General features: G+C 43.1%; 1 protein-coding gene across 1 annotated transcript in view; it reads right to left on the minus strand.

Annotated features, from left to right (window-relative positions):
* Window positions 1–9430: 9430 nt before the first annotated feature.
* Window positions 9431–27489, minus strand: part of Cdc40 (cell division cycle 40) — a 52029-nt gene continuing 33970 nt past the window's right edge. Inside the window, exons 6-15 of the mRNA XM_052751477.1 lie at window positions 26961–27057; window positions 24791–24930; window positions 23953–24027; window positions 21853–21898; window positions 19834–19935; window positions 18447–18562; window positions 18095–18228; window positions 13600–13676; window positions 11788–11932; window positions 9431–10971 (exon numbers count right to left, since the gene is read on the minus strand). Coding sequence (XP_052607437.1) covers window positions 10794–10971; window positions 11788–11932; window positions 13600–13676; window positions 18095–18228; window positions 18447–18562; window positions 19834–19935; window positions 21853–21898; window positions 23953–24027; window positions 24791–24930; window positions 26961–27057 — 1110 coding nt within the window. The 3' untranslated portion in view covers window positions 9431–10793. The remainder of the gene's footprint in view (window positions 10972–11787; window positions 11933–13599; window positions 13677–18094; window positions 18229–18446; window positions 18563–19833; window positions 19936–21852; window positions 21899–23952; window positions 24028–24790; window positions 24931–26960; window positions 27058–27489) is intronic.

Below are 27489 nucleotides of genomic sequence, written 5' to 3' on the forward strand. Positions count from 1 at the left end.
TATCCCAATTTTTATCAGGGTCCCCTAAAGATGCCATCACCCCAAGACAGCAGGAAGTAATTTTAAGAACACAATGCTCATATTCCCAAGAGGTAGGGTGGGTGGTTTTTGGTTGTTCAGTGTGTTATGGATATTTGTCATCATTTAGGGGTATTGGTTATAAGTCATTATGGTAATGGTCAGGAAAAAAGCTGGACAAAGGAAATTAGATTCAGGGATCTCATTCTAAAAAGAAAAAGGGGGGGTACAGAAATAGGATAAAAGGGTAGATTATTGAATCTGCTTTTAAACCAAAAAAGTAACTACTAGTCTTAAATATTTTACATTGATATGTAAATCCATGAAATTACTTTTCTTTTACCCCATGTAAATATTACTGGAGTGCCAGTCAATTTTCGTGTAGTGTTATCCCCTTTTCCCTGGCTCCGTTCATCCAAACGTGCCAAATAGTTGTCAACTATTTATACCGTAGCCTATTACAACCACATGTAATGCTCAGGTAGAGAAGGGTCTTCAGGCTTGTCTCTAGATGCCCTTACCCACTGAGCAGAAATGTCCCGGTGAAGCACAAAGATTCTGACGTAAAGCTCAGCTCTAAGATGCACATTTAAATGGCTGTGTGGAGGGGGCAGGACAGTAGGGCCACAGGAACAAGAAGACCCGGACATGGCTGCTAGCTAGCTTCATCTTGTCTAAGAAATCACCACCTTTCTCGGTCTGTTTCCTTCTTTTAGGTTAGATTGTTGGATTTCTAAAAGTTTCTTCTTGCTGGAACATCTCATTATTTTGAATCCTGTGATTAGGCCAAGTGTTGGCAATGATAGCATGGCACCTTGACTGTGTGTGCCTGCTGGGTCCGAATGTCCTTCCAAACTTACCCTGAAAGCTAATACCCAGTGCTTTGGCAGTGAAGGCAAGACATTTGGGAGGTGAGCAGCTTGTGAGGGTAGAGCTTATTGGAAGTAGGGTACTTGCAAAGGAGGCCTGGGGGTGGGGGTGGGAATGCTTCCCCTTTCTACCATGAGGATGCAGCAAGAAGGTGCTGTGTCTGTGGCCAAGAACAATCACACATCGGACACTCATGCTTGTTCTTGAGCATCTTAGCTTCTAACATGGTGAGCAATAAACCTGTTGTTTATGAATTATTCAGCCTAATGCATTTTGTTCCAGAAGCTTGACTGGACCGAGTGGACTGAGGCATTTGCCAGGAAAGGAAGTTATAGGATATAATACGCCTGTGCATTAAAAAAGAAGCCCAGATAAGAGGGAACCAACTCTGATGGCTCTTCAGGAAGCAGAAGTGTCCCAAGGGAAGTGCTTTTTGGGGTCTCATAAACTCAGGGTTCTAAGACCGGAACTCAGGCTTTATAGGTGCTACTAGTTTATTACTTCTGTTTTCGGACTGTCTCAATAACATGGCAGTATGCTAAACAGAACTATGAATAGCCCCAATGACTCTTTCATATGCACACAAGCATGTATGTGTGTGTGTATTTTTGTAGGAGATGTGAGTATGGGGCAGGTGTGGCTGGATGCCCAAGAATGAAATCTTCAGACATATGAAGCCCAAAGTGAACCTAGAGCGAGAGGCAGAGTAGGACCCCACACTAGTCATATCTTAGGACTTTAGTTATCTGTGAAGTTCCAGGAGGACCAGATTCCTGGAGGGCACAACTTCACCCCCACGAACATCAGGAAGCTTACCTTGTGCTGTGGCTGAGTGCAAACAGAAGCTCCCCATGAGAACTAGACACCAAGCTTGTGCAAGGAATGCAGTGGTGGAATTTATCTTAATCACAGGTGAGCAAACCTATAAACTGAGGGATTACAATAACTACTTAGTTCTAGCAGTGATACCCCCAGGAGGACATGGTAAAGGTAGATGCAAAATGCTTTGGAGGGACTCTTCACCAACCCAGGCTACTAAGAATTTCCTTAGTGAACGAGACCATTCATAATTAAGAAGTTACACTCACTAAGGAAATGAATGGTGCACTATGAAGCAGAGAACAGACGATGAAACACTGAGATAACTGAATGGCACTCCTTTTCGGAGGGGGCAGTACAGAGGGACGGGACAAGGTCTCATCTATCTCAGGCTGGCCTTAGACTGTAGCTGAGGATGACCATGAATTCTGGTCCTTCTGTAACATTTTTAAAAATGTAGAATGTCAGGCGGAGACACGGCACAGCAGTTAAGAGTATATGCTGCTCTTCCAGGGGACCTGAGTTCAGCTCAGAGCACTCACCTAGGGTAGATCACAGCTACCTGTTCACATGTGGCCTGTGCACACACACATATGCACACAGATACATAAATAAAAACAAATCTTTAAAAAAGAGACTATAATATAAACCGTTCATGATTGAAGACATAGAAGACGATATAAACCTTAAGAAAACAAGAGACTATGGAGGAAAAAAATGCAGGCATACAAACAAGTGCAAATAGACCTCTCAGAAAAGGAAAATGGTGGCTGAAGCGAGGAATTGAATGGACTCAAAAGATTAGACATAACCGAGGAGAATTTAAAGTTACCTGGAGATAGATCGGAGGAAATACCCAAAATGTAACACAGGACAGTATGAACATCAAAAGTCCTTAAATGAATTCTATCATGAGCAATTTGGACCCTAGAACATCTTTTAGAAGATGAGGTAGTAACCGTGGATATCTGAACTCTTTATGTGAAGAAATGGTTCTAGGGCCATACTTGTGCAGGATGGTGGCCCGCGGGCACATGGTGCCATTGAGCACTTACAAAGTGGTTGATTGAGACACACGCTCATCCATGTTCATTGCTGTTCTGGTCACAAATGTTAGGACATGCAAACGGCCTAAATGCCCAGCCCAACTGATAAATGAAAATGTGCTTCCTATATACAATAGAATTTTATTCAGCTTTAAAGAAAAACGAAATCACAAAATTTGCAGGTAAATAGATGGAATTGGAAACAATGCTGAGTGAAGTAACCCAGACCCAGAAGAATAAATATCACATGGTCCTCTTCAAATTTGTGTGTTTGGGAACTTGGGATAACTGTAGAATCCAGGCAACTAGAAAGGAACTATTGGTAAGAAGAAGAGAGCTTAGAGGCGGAGAGATTGTAGAACACAGGTGACGTAAAGGGGAAATGATGCAGAGGGAGGCCTAAGTGTGGAGGCAGATGAGCGGGTAGGGCAGAGGGGAGGATGGATAAAGGGACACCTAACAGAAAGGATGCTTGAAAAGTTAGAATCGCCTGTAAAGGGAACCTGAGGGGTTGAGAATTTGTCTTAATGCACGTGGGAAGGCCCGCCACAAATGTGGGCAGCACCTTCTAGTAGTAGCCCAGACACAGAGGGGTCGGCAGAGGGAAGACGGCTCAGAGGTCGACAGCCCAGACACAGAGGGGTCGGCAGAGGGAAGACGGCTCAGAGGTCCACAGCCCAGACACAGAGGGGTCGGCAGAGGGAAGACGGCTCAGAGGTCCACAGCCCAGACACAGAGGGGTCGGCAGAGGGAAGACGGCTCAGAGGTCCACAGCCCAGACACAGAGGGGTCGGCAGAGGGAAGACGGCTCAGAGGTCCACAGCCCAGACACAGAGGGGTCGGCAGAGGGAAGACGGCTCAGAGGTCCACAGCCCAGACACAGAGGGGTCGGCAGAGGGAAGACGGCTCAGAGGTCCACAGCCCAGACACAGAGGGGTCGGCAGAGGGAAGACGGCTCAGAGGTCCACAGCCCAGACACAGAGGGGTCGGCAGAGGGAAGACGGCTCATCTGCTGGTGGTTGAGTCTTGCCTCTTACTGCTGAGTGAGTTTACCCTGTGCTATGACGACTCCTTCGCTGGGATCAAAACCATTGCCGCCAGGCTTCTATGAGTGACTGAGGAGCAATCGCACTCCAGAAACCCTTTGGGCTTTGGTGAGATTTGGACTGCTGAGCCGCCCAGCCTCAAAAACCAATCAGCTACAGAGTTCTCAGTCTCTTGGGTGTGATTCAGCTGTTGTTATGATTTCAAAGTAAGCGACTTCATAAAATCGTTTAATATTCATACTCATTCTTTTGCTTCTGTGCCTCTAGAGCAGTGGTTCTCAACCTGTGGGTTGCGACCCCTTTGGGGGTCGAATGACCATTTCACAGGGGTCACCTAAGACCATCAGGAAACATAGATATTTACATTATGATTCATAACAGTAGCAAAATTATAGTTATGAAGTAACAACGGAAATAATTTTATGCTTGGGGGTCACCAGAACATGAGGAGCTGTATTAAAGGGTCACAGCATTTTAGGACGGTTGAGAACCAGTGCTCTAGAGAAACCTGGCTAATACACCTTTCCTTGATTTGTTGGCTGGGGTGTCCTGGAGCCTCCAAAACCAATACAGGTTACTGTCAGTCATTGCTCTTGCTTGCCCAACAGAGCTTGGCAGTAAGACCCTATTGCTGGAAACACCACACATTTTAGTCATATGGAGATGGTACTGACAGGGAAACTTTATCCCTGCTGATCATTTCATAGTACTGGAAAGTGCTATGTAGGCTTCTGGGTGTGGGGGAGTCACTAACAGCCTTAGTAGTAACCTCTGTGACTACAATAATGACCAATGTGGAAAGACACACCCGTGGGTAAATACTGGCATTAGCGTTGTAGGGTAACCACCCAATTCCTGACTGGATTTAAGGCCTGCTCCACAGGAGAAAAAGAAATGTGTGGTACTGCAAATCTTGCCAAGAACTCATGGCTGGAGAATTCATAGTTCCCGGGAGTGAGCCTACTGCTATTATTTTGCTAAGTGGACAATATCAAGCTGCCCTCTAAATTTGTATCCCTGCACCCATAGAACAGTATAGCTCTCAGACCTCATCAGAGAAGTTTCTTTGTGCAATAAAGGGTGATTAATGCAGAAACTCACAAGCAGTCAAAGTGCAGAGTGTCGGTGGAGTGCTCAGCCACAAACAAGACATCCGTATCCCACCCACCCTGGAAGGCTCCGGGACTACTGAGAAGATCTAAACTAGAGGTTAGGGGGACCAAGATCACTGGAATCATGAGTTCATAGCACCTGTAGTTGCCTGCATAAGACCTGCACAAAATCAAGCCAATCAACACTCCAGCATGGAGCTCCCATCCCTGGAAAGCTATTGACAGTTATGGCTTCTGGGGGAAGGAAAGTCCGGTTTTCAAAAAGGGTGTGACTCCTTGTAGGTCAACAACACTCTAGTGGGTAGTCCTATACGGGCTGCACAAATTTGACTCAGAGCTTTTTAAACAAAATGACATGAATCTGGGAAGGGGAGGTAAGGGGTGGATCTGGAAGGAGTTAGGGGAAGGAGTAGGGAGAGAACAGGATTAAAATTATTTGAAATTTGGGCTGGAGAGATGGCTCAGAGGTTAAGAGCACTGGTTGCTCTTCCAGAGGTCCTGAGTTCAATTCCCAGCAACCACATGGTGGCTCACAACCATCTGTGATGAGATCTGGAGCCCTCTTCTGGCCTGCAGGCATGCATGCAGACAGACCATTGTATACATAATAAATAAATAGATAAATAAATATTTAAAAAATTATTTGAAATTCTCAAAGGAAAAAAAGTATATTAAAAATGGCTGAGGAATTCAAAACAACTGAATTTCTTTTTACTAAAAACCATGTTTAGACCCTGGAGAGATGGCTCAGTCCTTAAGAGTAAGTACATACTGCTCTTAGCAAGGACCAGAGTTCAGGTCTCATATTCATGTTGGGTTGTTTTCAAGTGACTGTAACTTCAGTTCTAGGAGGTCTGTTATCCTCTTCCAGCATCTGTGGGCACACACACACACACACACACACACACACACACACACACACACACACACAAATAAATCTTTTAAAAAGTGTTTTTGTGCTAGGTGCTGGGGTAGAACTCAGTGCCTCGTGTACGCTAAGTACATGTTCTTCCACTGAGTTCACTTTTAGTCCAAGAACTGACTTTTAAGTCATACTTATTTTCATAATGAAAAACTACACAATTTATATTTGATTCAGTAATTGGAAAAATTTAAAGAATGCTTGCAACAACTTGGTAGGTAAATTTACTTTGTTTGAAACTTTTTTTAAATGAAAATTTAGTTGTTTGAATTGAAATATGTTATCAGTGTATAATGCAATATTTCAAGGTCTTGGGATACAAAATAAAATACTAATTTTCAAAGTTGAATACATGTTGAAATAAAAATTTAGACATGTTAAATAAAATATAAGATTAATTGCCCACTTTAACCTGGTGATTAAAAAAGTTAAAACTGCACTGCTTGTTCTTCCAAAGGTCCTGAGTTCAATTCCCAGCAACCACATGGTGGCTTACAACCATCTGTAATGAGATCTGGTGCCCTCTTCTGGCCTGCAGGGATATGTGCAGGCAGAACACTGTATACATAATAAATAAATAAATCTTAAAAAAAAAAAAAAAAAAAAAAAGCCGGGCGGTGGTGGCGCACACCTTTAATCCCAGCACTCGGGAGGCAGAGCCAGGCGGATCTCTGTGAGTTCGAGGCCAGCCTGGACTACCAAGTGAGTTCCAGGAAAGGCGCAAAGCTACACAGAGAAACCCTGTCTCGAAAAAAACCAAAAAAAAAAAAAAAAAAAAAAAAAAAAGTTAAAACTAATGTAAGACTCATACATTTCTATTGGAATATAATATACATATATATATATATATATATATATATATATATACAAATACTATTATAATAAAATCTCTTTGTACAGTGCTCTGAACAAGTACACCTAAGGCTCAGGGATCTATGTGGAAGAGGGGGCAGAATTTGCTGTGAGATTTTGTCTCCTAGGAATGTCAGAATTTCACCAACGTGACCACCTCAACACTAGCTGAACAAGGAAGCCACCAAAAGACACGCTATTGTGGAAGGGAGAAAGCCCAGGAGACCTCAACCCTAGACAAAGAGCTACAGGCCACAAAGGAATGCCGAGAGCAGGAAAAATAGGCTCCCCAGGGAAGGGCGGGCCAGCTGGTTATCCAGTTCCAAATGCTCAGCCCTGAGAACACACACACAAGTCACACTACACAGACTGAACAGGCTGTACTTCTGCATTTAGGAATACACACACACACACACACACACACACACCCCCCAATAATTACTGAAAAAGGAGGCAACAAATTTGAAAGAGAGCGAGGAGGGGTCCATGGAAGGGCCTGGAGGGAAGAATGAAAAGGGATAAATGATATGATTATCTCAAAAGTGAAAAATATTTTTTTAAAAAAGCATAAATTCTAAAGTGTTTAATCTGGGCATGGTGGCCCACACCTTTAACCCCAGCACTTGGGAGGCAGAGGCAGGCAGTTCTCTTGTGAGTTCAAGGCCAGCTTGCTCTACAACACCAACAGGAAAATGAGATTTGAGTTCACCCCCTGCGATCTGAAATGCTGGAAGTTAGAGAGCAGGGAGCTGAAACACTCATTCCAAGGCAGCCAATCCAGGTGTGCTGGCTAGGTTTCACGAGAGTGACCCAAACCTAGACATACCGGGACGGAGATTCTTAACCGAGGAATTGCCTCCATCAGATTGCCCTGTAGGCGGGTCTGAGGAGCGTTTTCTTGACTGCTAATCCAGGCTGGAGGGCCAAGCCTACTGTGGGCGGTGCCATCCCTGGGAGAGGTGGGCCTGGGTGGTGTAAGAAGGGAAGTAGTTGAGTAAGGCGCAGGGAGCAAGTCAGTAAGCTTCCGTTGACCACAGGCTGTAACCTGGAAGATGAAAAGGCCTTTTGCTCCCGAGTTGCTTTTGGCTGTGTTTATCAGAGCAACAGAAAGTACATGAGAACAGTGATACGGTGGAATCACGTTCTCTCACGTACTGTTGCAGAAAACAAAGCCATTTCAAAGACTTTTGGTTCAAGCCTATAATTCCCTTTTCCTTAAGTTCTGGGTAAAACAGGCTGAGAAAGTTGCTTCCTTCCGCAATTACTGAAAGTAGTCGTGCACATAAAAGATGTGATACAAGCATGTGATACATGTGCATACATGCATTCAGGCAGCCACGTGCACTTTTGGCTATCCAATTTCTTTATCCAAACAGCCCAGATTTTTAAATGTCCAAGATACATTTGTGATTCTAACTTCATTAGTACAATCTCACTGGAAGATCATTTGGAGAGCTTACCAAAAGTTTTAGTCTGAGTTAGAAACAAGAATTCTCCATTTTAAGGAAAGGTTCCAGGGATTATATGTATCTGTATTTTTCACTTTAACTGAATCTTCCGTTATTTCATTCTGTTTATTTACCCACTGATCGTGAGTTTTATGACATGAATTTTGTTCCAATGTGTGTGACAGACACCTTCCTCCTACTGGCTCCTCTGTACTTGCCTTGTCTACTCTATACAACATCAACTACTTTATGACTCACTGCTCGTGGATGCTGCCAGTAAAACGATGGTACATCATTGCTTTAAACTACAGCCTTAGTCTGAGACATTAAAGTGTGAACATTATGTATCTGATGAAACATGGCAGCTGTATTCCCCTGCTCTCACACTGAGATCCACATTTAAGACTGCTGGCGGGTCTGGGTGGCATTTTACATTCCTTTCTGGCACGTGAACTTACCATGGCCCCTCAACTAGCCACTATTTTCTATCATGGCAAACAACACAATCAAAATGTACAGTCCAGTCAGTTGATCTTCCAGGAGCATCTGCAATTGTTGCTGTTCTTAGAATCTCCATGGCTGTCACTCAAAGGTTGACATTTCACGGCCAATATTCTCTTAGGCACTTTCTAAACATTTTAAGGTTAGTGGCCAGCCCCATAATGCGCTTCTCAAGAGTCACATGCCTGTGATCCCAGCATTTGGGAGACAGAGGCAGGAAAATTAATTCAAAGACATCCTTGGCTACATAGTGAGTTTGAGGTCAGACTGAGGTCTATGAGACTCTGTCTCAAAACACACACACACACACATACACACACACACACACACACACAAATAAAATGTTTCTACTTAGAAAGAGCTTGTTTGACTGAACTTCCTGTTCCTTATCTTAAAACTGGTTGTTTACTTATGGCAAAACAGTCCAGGTTCTGCCTCAGTGTTTAAATATTAAATCAGCTGAATCTTCTACAGCAGTCAACAATTCTGACTTTCAAGGAAGAACTGTCCTGGGTGTGACAAAAACCTTGTAGCAATGAGGCACAAGGTTTCACAACGTGCAAGAGTATGCCTTTAGGTTTCCTATGCTGGGAAAGAACCCACCTGTCTGTATACCCTAATCCTGCATATCTATATGCCCTAAATGCTTCAAGGGTGCTGAGTTGTGTTTGATCATGTGATCAGAATAAGTCATTAACACACTAAACACACCACGCCCACCTCTAAAATGTTCCTCTGAAGGCTGAAGATGATTTGGTCCGGTGTTTCCACAGACTTACGACTAAAAAGGACACAATGGCACTTTATACAAAAAGAAGGCTTTATTCAAAAATAGGGTCTTTTCAAAAAAGAGAAAACTTTTATGTACAGTTACTCAGTTTAGAAACAGTCAAAAACACAGTAAGAGAAATTGAGATTCCGAAATTATGATTCACAACATGCAATCCTGCTGCCGGAGTCTTTCTCTTACCACACTTCAGTAATTCACATTTGTTCAGATAGTGGTTGGGACGACAGAAAGGTTTCGGACGAAGTCTTTCCTCCTCATGCCACCCTCCTGAAGACACACATGGCGATGGCTTGGCAGTGAAAGTTCAGTATGTGATTGTTTTTAAAAAACATGGTTACGGCCTCTCAAACTGGGGACTCTAGTGTCAATGTTTTTTCAAAGATCTGAAAGGAAGTTTAATCTTTCCTAACATTCAAAAGTTTTACTGTTTGTATTCACAAGCAAAACCAGAGTAATTTAAAAAACAAAATGTGACTTCAAAGAACTTACAAGGTAGTATTTTGGTATCCCTCTGCCTTCATACTCTGGCCAGAGGGAATTCATTAGTAGCAGTGGTGAAGCAGAGCCCTAGAGGCCCTGATTTCTGAGGGTGCAGCCAGGTCCTTGCTGACAGTGATTACAAGTAAAATTCAAAGCCTTGGCTCGCTCCCTGGAGTTCATCTTCAGAGACACCTCACTTCTGCTTTGGGCTATACAGCCCTGTCCATCCTGATCAGGAGGAGAGTCAAGGGAGGAACTGTGGGCTGCTTTGAATTTTAAATTGCTTAATAATTAGAGAAATGCTGTAGCCAAGAAAGGTCACTCATTTACAAGTAAAAATATACATCACAGGCCACCAAAATAATGGGACTTGTGAAACCACAAGACTAGAACTTGATTCAGTGAGCATGGTAGGAGCAGCAATGCCGAGTGTCTTCAGCCTTCCTTCAGTATACCCAACTGTATCATTCCTTCCCTTCCGCTCTGCTTGGATTGGGAAGCGTCCGGTGCCTTTCTGAGGCACTAATTACATCATTTCCTCTATGATCCCATAGCCAAAAGGCATTTTTTCTTGACCCCAAAAACGATCCTTTCAGTGACATCTCGGGGATAAATGGAAACTGCCTGCCAACAATAACTCTTTGTCAAATATAGTTAGTTGTCGTTCTTCACATAAATAACATCTATACAGAGCAAAATGAAGTTGCCAATGAACTTCCATGAGGCACATTTACAACGCTCTTAACAAAAACCATGGGTCAACTTCATAAGGCCATAGATGAAAAGATTACCTAGAAATCAAATTGTCATCCAACACATTTTAATAATTAAATAGTTAAATATGACACTGGATCAAAAATGATCCCAGATTGTGAAAGGACTAATCCCATTAATCCCACAATTTAATGAGGCCATCCCAACCACACGTGATGACCTTGGACGTCTCATGTGGGTGCCATACCGCACCTATGCACACTTTATCATGGGCTTTAAACCGACTGTAGAGTTTGGTGGTCTTCCAGTCCCAAATGTTTAATTTTCCATTTCCATCTCCTGAAATCACATAGCTGCAATGGAATGAAAACAAATCCCAATTACTCACACACCTTAAACTGGTGAGATGAACGAAGAGACAGAGCTTATGTGAATGTACTGTCCTCAGAAGAACAAGCCAGGAAGCAGTCTGCAGTCGAACGTCTCTAGCCCCTCCCCTCCGATGAGCTGCCACTCTAAGAGTTAGAAAGTTATAGATAGCCTCTAGACAGGAAGACTGCACAGAGGAACCTGTTTCTCACGTAGCCAGTGGACTTTTAAACATTTTCAGCTTCAATATGCTTTGAACATGTCAAAGACTGAATCGGAGATAGGAAGCTGAGGCCTAATTCCCATGCTAAACATACAAAGCCAGCAGATAGCTGAATTCCTTCTATCTATATATTCTTAACTAAGAGGAGGAAAATGAATGCAGAAATTTCACTCTTGTGACCTAGAAATATCCAAAAGCTGCATTTCTGTTTTCAGGGTAGACAAATCTGTACAGAAGATTTGTAGTCTGTCCAACACTGTGATGAGGAATTCTCCTCGTATCCATTCAGCCACAGCACACAGAAAAACAGAGATAAAGTCATGGCGATGCAGACAGGAATGCATTAGGCGGTTAAAAGGCACAGGCCTAAGTGGATCAGAAAACAGACCGAAGGAAGACCCTCCAGAAAAGCCAGACTTAATTTCAGAACCTGTTCTTGCCTTTATAACTGTCCTATCTGTCCTTTGGAGAGATGACTAGTTCTCATGCAATTACACAAGTCACAGTGATTTGTAAAGTACTGTTATTAACAACACTATACCATCCCATCATATGTGAGTATGAAGACTTAACTCACCTCATGTCTGGGGAGAAGTCCACCTGACAAGCGTAGCCTGCTACCATATGGCCCTTAAAAATTTTCTTCTTGTTTAATCTGAATCTGTTCTGTGCTCCAAAAATCAAAATTTGGTTATCCATCGACTGGCATGCCAGCCATTTCCCTGTAAAATGCAGTAAGTGGCACATTTTAGAGGAAGAGTGAACATTTTTTCAAGTTTTATTTTACATATATTAGTTTTCATTACTTTTGTGCTCAACTACTTCCTAATACTAGAAAAGCAAGTTCCTACGGCACCTGTGAAGTGTATACATCAGCCATGGTAAGAGGTGTTTTTATCAAAGAAACGGATTCCACTCCTGGAACCCACTGTCATTTAGTACTCTTCACATCAAAGCTTCTGACTTTTTAAAAATAAGGAAACAAAACCAAGCTTAGTGTCAAAAGAACTAAGTTATTAAGAAAACATGCTAAGTGGAATTAATTTAACTTAAAAACCAGTACATGGAGTTTTAAATCCTGACAACAAAGGGTATATATACACATGTGGGGACTGTCAAAGGGTATGGACATGGCTGTTTTTCTAAGAATGACAGGGTTCTTGCCAACCGTCACTGAGCTGCCACAGACAGGCAGATGGAGGGGCACATTCTCCCTGTCTGTCTAACCCCAGAATAGCTCTGAAAACACACTTCACCCCCTCACGAGAACTTGATGGTATCAGTATGCCTGTAGCATGATTATCTGTTACTTAAAAGACAATGGATTATGGAATAGGAAACTACTGACTTTTTGTTTTGTTTCACTGAAGAAAATCTTTTGGAGATGCAGCTTTCCCTCCTACAATCCCTTGTACCCTTTCTTTTTAACTTGGGCCCTGCAAAATGGCTCCCACAAAGAGGGGTGGAGAGAAGGGCCTCTGCCATCAACAAGAATACACCATTAGGGCTGGAGAGATGATTCAGTGGTTAAGAGCACTGGATGCTAAGGACCTGGGTTCATTTCCCAGCACTCACATGGCAGCTCACAACTGTCTGTAATTACAGTTCCAGGGGACCTGATAGACACCCTCACACAGGCAGACATGCAGGCAAACCACTATTGCACATTAAAAAAAAAGAATATACCATTAACACTCCCAAGCGCATGCATGCAGTGAGTGGGCTGCATGAAGTGTAACCCTTGAACAGTCAGAGAAAGACAGAAACTTGACAAGGAGAAAGGGCTCCAGGTGTGAGCACCCACACCAGCTCAACAAAGCCGTCTAGGCCAGAGGAATGAAGTTCCCCATCATATCCGGGCATGTTTGTCTACCAAGTGTAAACAGACAAGCTCTCCACTGTGGGGACCTATTCCTGCCACCACAGTCAAACTCTAAAGAAAATGTGCCTGGAACTAACCCTGAGGGCCAAACAGGGCTGTAAAACTGCTTTAAAAAACCTTTTATAAGTAAATTGCTAAAATGTTCCTATTTTGAAGAATCAGACCAAAATTTCCTATTCCCTTGAAAGAAAAGTGCTTATTAAATGATTTATTGAACCTGATTTGTGTTGGAAGGATAATTATTAAAAACTAAGGAACAAAAAAGCAACTGTCAGAAATCCTTAACGTGAACTGTCAATCACCGATTCTTTTACTTTTTCAAAACAAGAGAGCGGGTGAGGTGATTCACATATGAACGCCAGCGATGACTCCTACGACCGGAAAGGTTTCCTTACACAAGGATGGCAACACCCTGGCTGCCCACCCAGGGCTGCAGTTCTCACGACTCAAGCAGTTACTCTGGGCCTTAGAAGCTCAGTCTAGAGCACAGTCTGTGTTCCAACTCACCATTGGGAGACAAAGTCACCGCGGGCATCGAGTGCATGCTGGGCTCTGCTATGTACTTGAAATCCACAGGGATGTCCCTAAAAATGGAAAATAGTGGACAGATTAGAACGAGTAATTCACAAAAGCACGGTTAGAAGAATTACCCAAATGTACCCAAATAAAAGCAACTTGCTTTTCATTAAACTTTCAGGATGGAGTTTATTATTAAAAAGCTTTTATTTTACAAATGACTTTCCATGAAAATTATAATGGTGTCAGTAGTTCTAGTTTCTAGTTATGAGACTTAAACTTTGGCCCTTATATTCCTAAATATCCTTTAATGATGAACTCGTCTTCAAAGGTACCATGGGAGGCAGAAGAGGCTGTCTGGGCAAGCCTATGAGGAACGGTATTTGCCTGCAGCCCACCTCCACTCATCACCTCCTGAGCAGTGAGGTGAGCATGGGTGACAGGCCGAGCTGCGGGGCTCATGTGCTAGCTCCATCTGCCCAGAGATAACGGCCCAGGCCAGAGGGATAAGTGCTTGCTACCAAGCCTCTTCCAGTTTACATGGAAAGTATTTCCAAAGTGTACGGAACAGGACAAAAAGCAAAATACAGAGCAGCAAAACCCTCGTGTGATAAAAATGCCTAATATGAAACAAAACTCAAAAGTATTCACTTAAATTGAGAACAAAATGTACTAAGTAACTTTCCATTTTCATTTTTTTTTATTATAAAAATTACTTGGAATTCTGAAAGGGGTTTTGGTATTGCTGTTTCCTCTGGGACTAACAGTGCTTGTGTGGAGTAACATGTGGGAAATGTAATCCAGTGACAACATGGGGTGAAGAGAGATTTCAATCTTAAGGTACGATTTGCTTAATTGGAAAATAACTATGCTTCGCTTCATGTGCGGATTTCTCTGTCATTTACCCAACACCCAGAAGGAACAGATGACTAGAGGAAAAGACTTCTGTAACCAGGGAAGTGACGTTTGTCAGCTCCCAGAGCTCATGTTTCTAAGTGCCGTGAGAAGCGCCTTTCAGAATGATCCACGTTGCTAAAAAAGATTCATGTGCCCCCCTTTGTATTCATCACTAGTAGGTAGTGAATTTTATAACATGGATTAAAGAGCACTTTCTAAATTAATCAACCACATTTTAGGTTCACATCTTTAGTTAACATAGCAAAAGTTCCAGTGCCCTATTTCAGAGTCTTGGTACAATAAACTCTGTAACAGTAGTTCTCAATCTGTGGGTCTAGAGTGTAGAAAGACGCTTTCACAGGGGTTTCATAGCAGATATCCTGCACATCAGATATTTACATTAGAATTCATAACAGTAGCAAAATTACAGTTATGAAGTAGCAACGAAAGAATTGTATGGTTGGGGTCAGCACACCATGAGGAACTGTATTAAAGGGTCGCAGCATTAGGAAGGGTGAGAACCATGCTCTAGAAGAACAACTGATTCTGGACTACCCTTGCAACTTCATTATTTCTGGCAATAATGCCTACTAGGCATAGTTAAACGTCAGAAGTACAGCACCATTTTTCTACTTAGACACCGTGATTCAATTATAGTAAGGGTAGAACTGACTTCAGATCACCTGGTTTGGAAATGAACTTATCAAAAAGTTAACAAATCTGTGGCATTTTAAAAATAAAAGATAAACAGCAATGTTTATTAAATTCTGTAAAATTTCCTTTAAAAAACATCTTACCAAAATAAATACCTTTGGTTAAAAGACAAAACCAAAACCGCCATGCCTACTGACATGCTTCCGGCTGACTGGCAGGCCATGGTTGCTGGCGTCTGCTATAACCTCCCGTTCTCCTCAGTTACGTTACATACCGTCTTTGTTGGTATAGCACTGCTAAAGAAAGCCCAGCTTCCTCTGGTTGTTTTCAGTATTTATTTTTATGTGTATGGGTATCTTGTCTACACGTATGTCTGTGCACCACATGTGTGCTTGGTGCCTGTGGAAGACAGACGAGAGCATCCAGTCCCCTTGAACTGGAGTTATATAATAGACTGTTCTGAGCTGCCATGTGGGTGGTGGGAATTGAACCTGGGTTCTCTGGAAGAGCAGCTGGTGCTCTTAACCACAGAACCATCTGGTTCTTTTCCTCTACGATGCTCCAATGAGGTAGAGGACATGTAAGTTTGGGAAAACACCTCTTGGACAGAAGCCCCAGTGCTGGGAACTTCCTCGCCTGGGCTCAGTCCTGCTGTGCGTTTAGGGCACCTTCTCCTGTGCTGGCATCAGAGTCACCAGCCAGTGCTCTCAGCAGAGGCTGCAAGAGATCCCCAGGGGTCCCGAGCTGTCTGCTCTCCACAAGTCACCTTCTCTCCCTAAGGTCTCCCCATCATTCACCCAGCCACAGAGCCACAAACCCAAGTTCTGGAATCGGTCTGACCTGAAGTTTGATCTTTTCATGTCCTGTATACCCTTAGGCAGATCACTTACACGATCTTAGTTTCCTTATACAGAAAAGACAGAGAAACAAAGACCCCCACCCACATAAACATACCTATCTCATGAGACTGCTTTGCACATGAAATCAGAGTTTATATAAAATGCTTATCCAAGTGACTGATATACAGAAAGGGCTAGCTCCACACCTGTAATGTCATTTATGATAGACCCGCTGATAACAGGTGACAGGCAAACAGAAATCTGCAGTGTGCCATCATTTGTAACAAAAGAGCAGTGTGCCTTTCAGGAGTGTTTCTTAGGATCCGAGAGGGAAACAAGGATGCTAACATTGCCACCTTAAGTCAATCAAAGCATCCTGAGAAAATACGAATGTCCAAAGCCCTCTAACTGGTACAGCATCTCAGTACGAACCACCTTCTTACACCACTCTCCTTCAATGGAGCAGCAACTCAAGATACAAACATCTGAATGCTTAAGTAAAACCATACCACTGACATCACCCCCCCCCCCACACACACACACACTTGGTGTCAGGCTGGGGAGTTGGTTCGGTGGTTAAGAGTGCTTGCTGTACCAGTGTGAGGACCTGAGTTCAAATCCCCAGCACCCATGTGATAGCCAGGCGTGACTGGAGATAGAGGAAGACACCTGACGTCCTTGTCTGGCCTCTGTACACATGCAGACACGATGTGTGCATCCTCACAAGTGTGCATACACCATGTGCATACACCCCCAACCAAGCTAAACCATCCAAACAAAAACACCAGTGTTCACATCAGATTTCCTGTAGGAAACAAGTCCCTCCTTCCCCTCCCTCCCTCTTCCTTTCTTTCATTGTGGGCCTTGCTAGGCCAGCACTCTCCCACTAAATGTCTTAAGAAGCACCATTTCTGACGACAGACCCATAAGGATGAAGGTAAATGAAGCTAAATGTTAAGCTTAGGCACAAAGTACAGCCAGTGTCCTTGGGGATGATCTTGAAGGTCACAGTGTTGGTGTACAAGTTGCAAGTTGCATTCAATCTGAAATTCCCTCAACTGTCTTAACAATACCAAGGGCCTAGTCAGCCCACCCAGCTCTCCATGGCAGCCAGACTGAGGAGGAAACCCTGGCTGAGGTTCAAGGCTGCTTGCTTTCTCTTGAATTGCAACATCGGGGGTGGGTGGGAGGTGTACTTTTGAGTCCTTGCAAGGCTGTGGCCTCCACTGAGCTGTGCTTTGTGACTATAAAAACAAGCTGGGTTCCACCCAACAACTGATTTTGATAAGAAAGATTAGCACTTACTTACTTGCAACTGAATCATAAAACAATCATGCCACTCAATGAAACCAGCTTAAGTATTTTCTGACTTTAGAAAAACATTTTTTTTGATAAAAGGAGAAAGTATTCAATATATTCTGATTATATTCAAGAAGCAAAATGCTTGTTTAAAGCTGATGATACAGGGCAACTTATAGCGTGGATGATTACGAAGCAGGCATTAGGAAAACTAAAAGCTAACTACATTGGTATTTTCTTTGGATTCGTTCTGAGGCCAGGATCTTTATGTGTGACCCCCACATAACAAAATGTAGTCAAACACCCTACACCTTGCCTGTCAATCTGCAAAGATGAATAAGATATCTATAAAGGACGTGACGGGCTGGCGAGATGCTAGGCGGGTGAAAGTCTGCTGTGCAGACCCGAGTTCGATCTCAGACCCTCCAATGAAGGAGCACCGACTCCTCAGAGCTGTCCTTGACCTCCACATGTCCGCAGTGAAACACAAGGCAACACTCTCGTACACATACATGAACAAAAATAATAAAAATAAAAACAAGAATTGTGACACCACAATAGGACAGTTACCATGACCACAAAACCAGCTACTTCGGAGGATTCTCCAAAGACTGTGAAGGTTCGTATGTTTAGATTTCAATTTCCAAATTGTTAGTACTTAATAATTAAAACACTTTGGCTGGAAAAAAATGCAAATAGCTGCATATTATCAGGCTTTGACTTTGGCTAAAATTTCATTTTTTATGTATTTATTCATTCGCTTTATAGAGTCAGATGTTTTACTGATGAAAACTCACCATTCCCAAACTCTTAGGCTCTTATCGTCCGACGTGCTCACGAATCTTCGATTCTCATCAACAAACACAATGGTGTTGACAGCTCCCAAATGCCGGTCATACTCCTGAACAATCTCTCCACTTCGGATGTCCCACTGTGCAGCCACAGGAGAGAAGGGTGGACAGAGGTGAGGACACACAACAACCAGCAGGCTCTACTGGGAACCTGAAGAGACTCCTAGTTCCCATGCTCAGGAACGGACCGCTCCCTTCTGAGAACACGCCAGAGCCCTCAAAGCAGCACACATTGATGAAGGGGATGTTCTGTTCTCTTCACCAGGCCTAACGGAGACAGACACTGAAAAAGGTGTACCTGCACGATCTTTTTGTCAGACATCCCAGCCACAAAGAGATTTTGCTTGTCTTCATCGGGATTGAACTTGACACAATAGGGTACTTTTCGGTTTGTAAATCTTGATATACACTGTCCTAAACCAAAGAGTCAAATTAAACAAGAAAAATAAGTTCCACTCCTAAAGGATGGCAATGGCATAAAGATCTACCGAGTAGTTATTACTTAATGAATTCTGAGGAAGGGCAGCTTGCTTGCTCTTACAGTCACTACACCGCTACTTTTCCTAGATTTTGAATGATGAAATTTTTTTTCAGGAGTTGGGGAGATGGACCAATTGGTAGGAACCCTTTCTGTGCAAGTGTAAGCACTTGGGTTTGAATCACCACATCAGGTCAACAGCCAGGCATGGCTGTGCATGTCTGTGAACCCAGCACTGGGGGGCAAAGACACATGGATCCTGGGACCTTCTGGCCATCCAGTCTAGCAAAGCCGGCAAGCTTCCGGTTCAATTGAGACACCCTACCTCAAGGCAGTAAGGTGGGGACACACACAGACACACACGTACTCACATACAGTTTTCCCAAAAGGAATGTACGACCAGTTTTAGAGACAAATTCTAATTACATTAATGCACGGGATATTTTGAGCAACAGAAAAACACTCTGGCATGAGCCATGAGAGTGAGTATCAGATGGCAAGCTGAGTGAGGAGTCAGAAATGAAGAGAAGTTATGGCGTGATTCTATCTACAAGTTTAAGAACAGGCAAAGGCTCTATGGTGACGGAGCAGCTCTGGGGTTGCCGGAGTGGGTGCAGACGAGGGAAGGGCACGAGAACTCTACTGTATGCTGGAATGCTCTATGTCTTGATCTTGGCAGTGTTTAAAACAAATCTGTAGTTCCCTATTAAAAGCAATCACTCAACACCTGTGCCCTTTATACTTTACATGTATCTTAGCTTTTAAGAGCTGTAGGACGGTTGCCTTTTAGCCTTGGGGACACTAGCCCAGTCCACACACTGACAGGAGGGTGGAGTCTAGGCAGGAGTGACTTGCTGCTCTCCAGTTGATGGCAATGTGTAGTCTGAACTGAGAACTCACCTCAATTTGATTCAATTTGCTTTCGGTCTGTGCAATGACTACACTAGGGGATGTGGGGGTAAGGAGATCAATTAGACAGTGGACAGACCAGTGTGCGCTGGTTTGTCCATCAATACATGGGCTGTATAAACCATACGTGTGAGGACAGCGCTTCCCAGGGAAAGCACCGGTTATACAGACGAGCTTTAGTTCATGCACACACTGATGCTATCAGCTGATTTTCAGTAACGAGGAACGGCAGCTGGAGAAGGCATCATTTCACCAGAGGGCCACACAGTGTTAACTCTGGAGAGTAAGCCGCACTTACCTGTCTCAGTGTCCCAGAGTTTCAGGTACCTGTCGTAGGCCGCACTGAGGAACTGTGTGCCTGCAGTGTTAAAGCAGATGTCTCTCACGGCTTTACTGTGACCTAGAAGCAGAGCCAACAGAGGTGAGATCAGGTGCTGCCCTGCAGAAGCGCCTTGCACAAGAGAAGTACTAAACTGTGGTCTCAAGGACGCTGCCAATCGGCACTCTCCCCGTCACCCATCTCCTGCTTTACCAACAATCTGTGGGCACAGGCTCTGGGGGTGACAGCTGTCTTCCTTCAAGATGCTCTGCAGGGGGTTCTGATACATTACATTTCGGTAAGAACCAAGGGAAAAGGCCTAATGATGACTAACCAGCCAAGAATTCATTGAGATCTAAAGTTCTGATTACTGTCAGCGAAAAAATGAAGGTGAGATTTTGGGGTTCGCTTCCAGACTGCTCACCATGTTAGAAGTGAAAACAAAATGCTCCAAACCTCAAGTGCAGGAAATTGTAGCCCTTATTCCGTAATTGTATATTTCTGGGATCACGTTATTTAATGCCATAAAAATTGATTCAAAACCATGATGTTAGTTCTATTTTTTAAAAGATGTTATTCTGACACTAAATTAATTTCAGGGCCCCAATTATGCTGTACCTGGATGCCAACCTTGCCAGACCAATGAATCTTTTCAAAGTTTTTGAGACAAATAAAATATAGTTAAACAAAAGCAGAAACATGCCCATTTTTCACTATGACCAAGACACAAATAATTTCACAAAATGTCCATGGCTCAAATTGTCAACCATGGGCTGCATCCTGGAACCACCCCCACCACAGAACTCCAGTCAGGCGGGTGCAGGCAGAAGTGCCATAGCAACAAGCAAGTGAGAGCATGGCGACAAGCAGTCCCCCACCCCCTGCAGAGTGGCTGTCTGCAGAGAATTCCAGTTTTCCCCTGAGAATTCTGGCAGTATCAGTGAGGCAGAGCTCAAACCCGCTGTATCCGAGGGACATTTATTCCCCTGGACACAGGTGACGGTTTCCCTAGAGGTCTTGTGTGCTGGTGTGGTATCTTAGTATCTGCTTGCATAGAGTACCCACACCGTTAGCATAGCATGGGAGAACAGACTCCCACTTGAATCTAAAAACAGAGCCACTGTGATCTGCAACATTTCAGTGTGGTACAGTTAAATCTGGAAAGAGTAACAGGACAAGGACAGAGACATTTGTCAGGCCATACTGGCACAGCCTGTCCTCCCTGGGGTCCACTTCTTAGCTCCACGGAGTTTTCTCGACCCCACTGTTCCGATGCTGCAGCTGCTCGCTCCCAACCTCCTTTCAAGCTTCACCTACAGCTCACCGGACATCCTCACAGCTGCTCAGACCCCACAGTCCAGAACCTTCTGCTCCCTCCCTTGCTGAACAGCACGACCACTCATCTGGTGACCTGGGAGTCATCTAAGGTCTCTGCCGTGTGTCACTCATATCCTGTTACTGAATCTCATCAAAGTCTTTCTTCTGTCTCTGTGCTTTAGTTCAAGCTCTCACCATTCTGAATAGAGACTAATAAAATAACTGAACACTTGATTTCCTTACTTCTGGCTTTCCTACCAAGGTATACTCCAGATTGCCATGTAATCTTTGTAGATTTCCAATCACATTACTTTCTAGAAAGGGCTGTTAAATGGCTCTTCCCCACCATTAGAATACAGTCTCGGTCACAGTGGCACGCCTGGTTCTCCATTCCCTGGTCCCCTTCTACTTTTATCCACACCGTCCCTCCTACCCCCTGGCGAGGCCATTCCATGTGGTCCCCAGTGCGGCCAGCTTTCTTTCTCAGACCAGCTTTGCTTGGGACACCCTCACTCCCTAGACCTCTTTGCTACCTACAGCGATGCACTCCTTCCTGACTCGGCTCAGTAGACCTGAGTACTTTCCTTCACATCAGGGAGTCAAATTACTGCTGCGGATGCTATCATTCTTGCAAAAGCTTTCCTAAACAGATTTATAGTCAGGGAGAAAAAGAAATATTACCAATAAATGTTCTCAGACAACGCCGGTCTCCATAAACTTCCCATAGCTGGAGAAAATAAAAACACATGACAATATTAACTTTTTTCTTTATGGTGTTAGAAATTGAACCCAGGACCTCATGTACACTAATCATGTGCTCTGCCCCTAGCCCTGGGGATATCAACCTTAATGCAAGTCTTTATCAATAGCAACAGTCTTTCGCTAGCTATGTGTATATGCGTATCTTTGTAGGCACTATGGATTTAATTACTAAATATTGACTAGTTTGCCACTTTGTGTTACACTTTTGGGACACAGATATATACACATATATTCTTTATACTTGAAGAGGTTTTTACATCAAAGTATCAAGAGGATTTAGCTATATATGGAGTTTATCTGGGTATTTTTATTTTCTTACTGTTTTTTTCTATATTTTATGTATTTTTCTATGAGAAATAGTTTTTACTTTTGTAACATTATAAACTAATTTTAAAGGAATTAAGTGCTTTTAGGACTGCTGTTATGTACCATTTTAGTATGGAAAAGCATTTTAAAAATACTTTTCTGGGCTGGGCGGTGGTGGCGCATGCCTTTAATTCCAGCACTCGGGAGGCAGAGGCAGGTGGATCTCTGTGAGTACGAGGCCAGCCTGGTCTACAGAGCAAGATCCAGGAAAGGCGCAAAGCTACACAGAGAAACCCTGTCTCGAAAAACCAAAACCCCCCACCCCCCCCAAAAAAAATACTTTTCTGAAGTAACACATATAGAATCTATATGAAATTATCATCTATGGCTCCTAATTCTCATCATATTCAAAACAGATAAACACAAAGGCTTCAAAACTAGCGTCGCTCTTGTCTACCTCAAATTCCCCAATGTTGCTGGTGCTCTAAGACAGAAAGCATTTTCTGGCCACCTAATGCCAACCAGATGGAAGCCTCAGGTCCTGGACACGCCAGACAAGGACTTCTGGGACCTGCTCCCTTGCCTGGGACTGCAATTATTTCTTTTTCCTCGTATATTTCATGCTCTGGCAACCACGCCACTGCTGTAGGTTCCAGCACTCATCATGCTGCTTTGCTCTGTTCATTCTCCCAAGCACACTCCACTCTCCCCACCTCCCCTTCCTTGGCCTTCCTGCTCAGGTATGCTTCCACTGAAGCTGGAACACACGCCTGTGCCTGCCTGGGTCCTGGCTGGACCTACAAAAGTCTACAGGTGGGAGCTAAATTCCACTTTACGTTTTGTTTCTCGATCCAAGGGAAGAGCGTAATCTCAATGGAAGTTAAAGAAAATTAGGGGTATTCTGAGAAACTGTTTTAATCAGAGACAAAGGGTTTCTATTACAGACAAATGCCTAAAGGGCTGTTCCCATCAAACACAGTGTCTTTATATATTGAGAATACTTATCACTATTTGAAAAGGACAAATTCTTAACAAGGTGACTCTCTAAGCCACAGGACTTGCTACACAGTTGTATTTACTGAACCACCATAATGATCTGGACACAGAAGAGACACAAAGATACCAACTATTCTTGAAAACTTAGGGTTTCAAACAAGTTTTCTTCATATTCGTGTAGCCAAGAGTTGACAGCTCGCTTTTCCTGCTACACTCTGCAGCTGGGAAGAGGGTTAAGATGGACCTTCCTGAGAACCCCGAGTGGGAGAGGGCTGAGGGCATTGCTGCTAGCTGGTGTCCAAGTGTTCAACAGAAAAGGATAAATTACACTGTCTACTCTCTGGACATGGGGTTTCCATCACATAGCTTTCCTTCCTCAGTCAGTCTGAGGAGCAAACAAACTCAGTTACATATCCATAACCTCGATAAAAAATGCATTATTCCTGATTCAATATTTATGTGCCCAATGCCAAAGTGATTGGATTACATCCTAATCAGTCGTCTGAGCTTTAAAAAGAGTCCAGCCAATTGGACCACAGAGCCATATCTGAATCTACAAGTTTGGACACAGTCCATAAACAGCTACATACATAGGGCTTAACAGAGAACAATTAGCCTCTAATTGCCCAACAACCCCAAATTTATTTATGATTATTCCAACAGCCTTAACCAAACCCTGGCTCTGGCAGCACTCTCCCTGAGTTCCTGAAAACTCACCTTAATTTTACAGTCCATGGAACAAGACAGCAACAAATGTCCAGAAAGAGGGAACAGCCTGACCGCACTGACACCCTGGAAAAACACACTTCATTATTGCCTGAAGCATTAAAAAAGACAGTATGTTGCAAGCAACCCAATTTGCTATTTTTCTTTATTCCAAGCATCGTGTTGTGGAATAGCCTTTATCAGTGCTCCAAGAGGCCGTATCACAACACTAAGCTATCAGAGGCTTTTTATTTTAAACTGTAAATTTTCACTTCCTTATGCTGAGCCAGGCAACCTGCTACATGCCCCACTTCTTTCCCTTCTTCTCTGTGCTTCCCTGTTCTTGGAAAGATCTGGAAACCAACAGCTGGACACTGCAGAAGACAAAGAACACCAGCCTCCAAAGTCTGCAAATATCTCCCTTTGAAATATTTTAAAATCATTTAAATACAAAACGCTGCCTTGGATGAGAGAGCAAGGAGCACTCCCCCTGGTATGTAACAGGCCCAGGAGCAAAGCTGCATTCCTGAGGCCGAGCAGAGACTCGCTGCCATCTGCCCAGTACTTCCCGTGTGGTGCCAAGCAGAAGCAGATGGCAGCAGGTACTTGTGGGGGAGGAACAAGCAACAGTCTGGAGGATGGACACTGATCCACAAAGCTTAAGTCATGAGCAACCCAGACAGCCTTGAAGACTGCTGAGTGACCACTCCATGTAGGACGCTCCAAAGCCTATCTCGTATTTACCCTGAATTTGATATTCCTATTCTGTCCTGACAGGCCTGTATTAACACCTGAAGTTTCACACTGGCTTCCCTTTGTGTTTTATAGTGGGGACACTCAGCTGCCTTACCTTTGTATGTCCAGACCATACATGAATTTGTTTTTTGGGAAGGTAACATTTTTCAGGTGGCACAGATGACCGTAGATTAACACCAACATCCTGAGGTATGTGAAGATAGGACCTGCCTTGATAGTCATACATTTCTTTAACTAAAAAACAAAAAGTCAAAAGAAAGCCATAAATAAACATAAGCCATAGTCGTTGAAATCGCATTCTTAAAGCAGTAACAAATGCATAGGTCTAGTGTCCATCCTGAGACTGAGGTAATAACACGCTGATGATGCTAAATGCTAAGATCATGGGTTGGCTAAAATGAAGCTCCTGGGACCTTGCTATCATTACAATGAAAGGTAGTATTTTAGAATTTTGAAACGCCCAAGAGGCATGAGACCTCTAATAGGATCTACAGCTCTCTCACTCAGCTACACGTCAGTAATACAGGCTCCACGACAACACAATACAATGAGGGATGAAAAGATAAGAGTTAGGTCTTTGGCGTCACTGTTAAAGAACTGGAGGCGGAACAGGCCAAGACAGAAGTTAACAAAGGACAAGTATTAGCTCTCCTTTTCCCTGTCTTCCCACTTTACCTGTCTGCTTCCACTACATCTGCCTTTCTCCATTTCACCGCAAACTTCACAAGGAAAGGCACATGGGCGGCTTAGACCACAGCTCGTATGGCCGCAGCCCAACGTGAGTTTCTAACCAAACGCATAAGGAATCTACGGTGTTTCCAGCAGAGCTTCTCGGAGCTGCACTGCGCAGGTCCAGCAGCTCCCCCGAAGTCTTGAACATACACCATGTGCACTCTGCACTGTGCACGCTGTCACTCCTGTAACGTCAGCGCAGCTTAAAGAACTCTCCGCTCAGATTTAAGACTACTGTACGCTCTAAATTGTGGTGCTTTTACTGTACAAAGCTCTGTGCCATTCTAGACACATAATGCTTCAATTTGGAAAACAAAGATGTTCAATTTCCCTATCATCATCCTTAAATGTATGCATCCAACTAGTATACCTTTGGACCAGGTTTGTTTGGTTTAAAACGCTGCTTTTTGAGTGGTTGGTTTGAGCTTCACTGAAAATTACTAAATGACTTCTGGCTTAGAATTAGGACAGAATTCCCAACAATTTCTGAAATGGCCCTAAATATTCATCTGCCATTGTATTCATGTGAAGTGGTGTTCTCAGCATTGATGACTATAAAGTCAAAATATTGACCAAGTCTGAAAAATTAAAATTAAAATGCTCTCTACCTCCTGCAGTATCAAATATTCAACCAAGATTTATTTCTTACATAAAAATAAATGAGAACATTGATTTCATTAGTATGAAAACTTGTTTTCATCTTGAAAGAATAGTAAAATTTATATACTAAAATTAAAAAATGTCTTTAATTAATTATCAGGTAACTGTTTAATTTGTACGCTAGTTTTACACACTTATTAGGTACAGCAAGGGTCACAGAAATTTAAGCAGCCGATTGAAATAACAGAGTGTACCTACAGAACCTGGCAGCTTGCCTGGTACAGGTTAGGTGTTCGGTAACACTGCCGGTTACTGTTTATGGTGCTCATGGTACAAGCCCACAGCACTGCCAGACTCCTTAGACAGAGGCTAAATGTGGCCTCCTAAAATCTAAGTATTCAATGTGACAAAGCAGCATGGCCAGTGCTGAATCATTCTCTGAGCTGGTCACCATGACGGAATTCCCTCACTGTAACTAATTCTTAATGAATAGGTATATTATAGTACATTTAAAAGTCTAGTAATCTCAAATCTACTCCTATGGAAAACAGTTTATTCTGTGAGAGTGAAATGTAATATATGGTGATCCATGAACATTTATTTGGCTTGGGTTAAAAATGAAATTAAATGATCGATACACGTAAGGCATCAACATTATTTTAGGAAAGAACTTATGGACCATTCAAGCTTCTTTACTCTTTTTTAAAATATCCACTGATACTCATACAGAAATTATCTGTGCTTACCTTTAATCATACTGCATTTCCCCTTTTAGTGGCATAAAAAGTCTATGGTGATTTCTGTAGCATGCCAATTGTCCTTAATATAATGTTCACATACTAACAGTCGACAGTAAGAACAACTGGTATTATATGGAACGGAAATGAACATCATAGATTTTCACAACAGTAAAGACGTGAAAACTGTGTTACCATGTAAGATTGTCTTCTCCTCCCCAGGTCTCTCCTCTTCCTGTTTGCCTTTTTTCTGCCTCTTTGCTGTGATTTCATCCAACTCCTTTTGCTCTTCCTAAGGAAACAAAGATGTGAACTTTAAAATGACTGTCTGAAAACCTCATCATGCCCACTATTGGGTTGTATACTCTCTAAAATGAGGTTTACAAATACATCTCCTAAGATAGCAATGGCAACTCTTTCACAACCAGAGATGATTATCTCCTATACAGATCACAAGATGACATTAAACACATGCCTGGCAATATTTTTAAACCGATTATGTTTGTGTATGTGTGTGTGTGTGTGTGTGTGTGTGTGTGTGTGTGTGTGTGTGTGTGTGTATGTGTGTAGTTCACACTTCTGGAACACCTAGAAATATATTTCATGTGTTACGCTAATTACGCAAATGAGGAGCCAAGTCATCAGGAAATCCGTTATCAAAGCGGATACTGAGTTTTCGAAGCCAGCATTGTTTTCAGTGAATTGCTTTCATGTCGTCACGAGG

Source organism: Peromyscus californicus, unplaced genomic scaffold (assembly GCF_007827085.1).
Source record: "Peromyscus californicus insignis strain IS unplaced genomic scaffold, ASM782708v3 Scaffold_22__1_contigs__length_63687245, whole genome shotgun sequence".
NCBI lineage: Eukaryota > Metazoa > Chordata > Mammalia > Rodentia > Cricetidae > Peromyscus > Peromyscus californicus.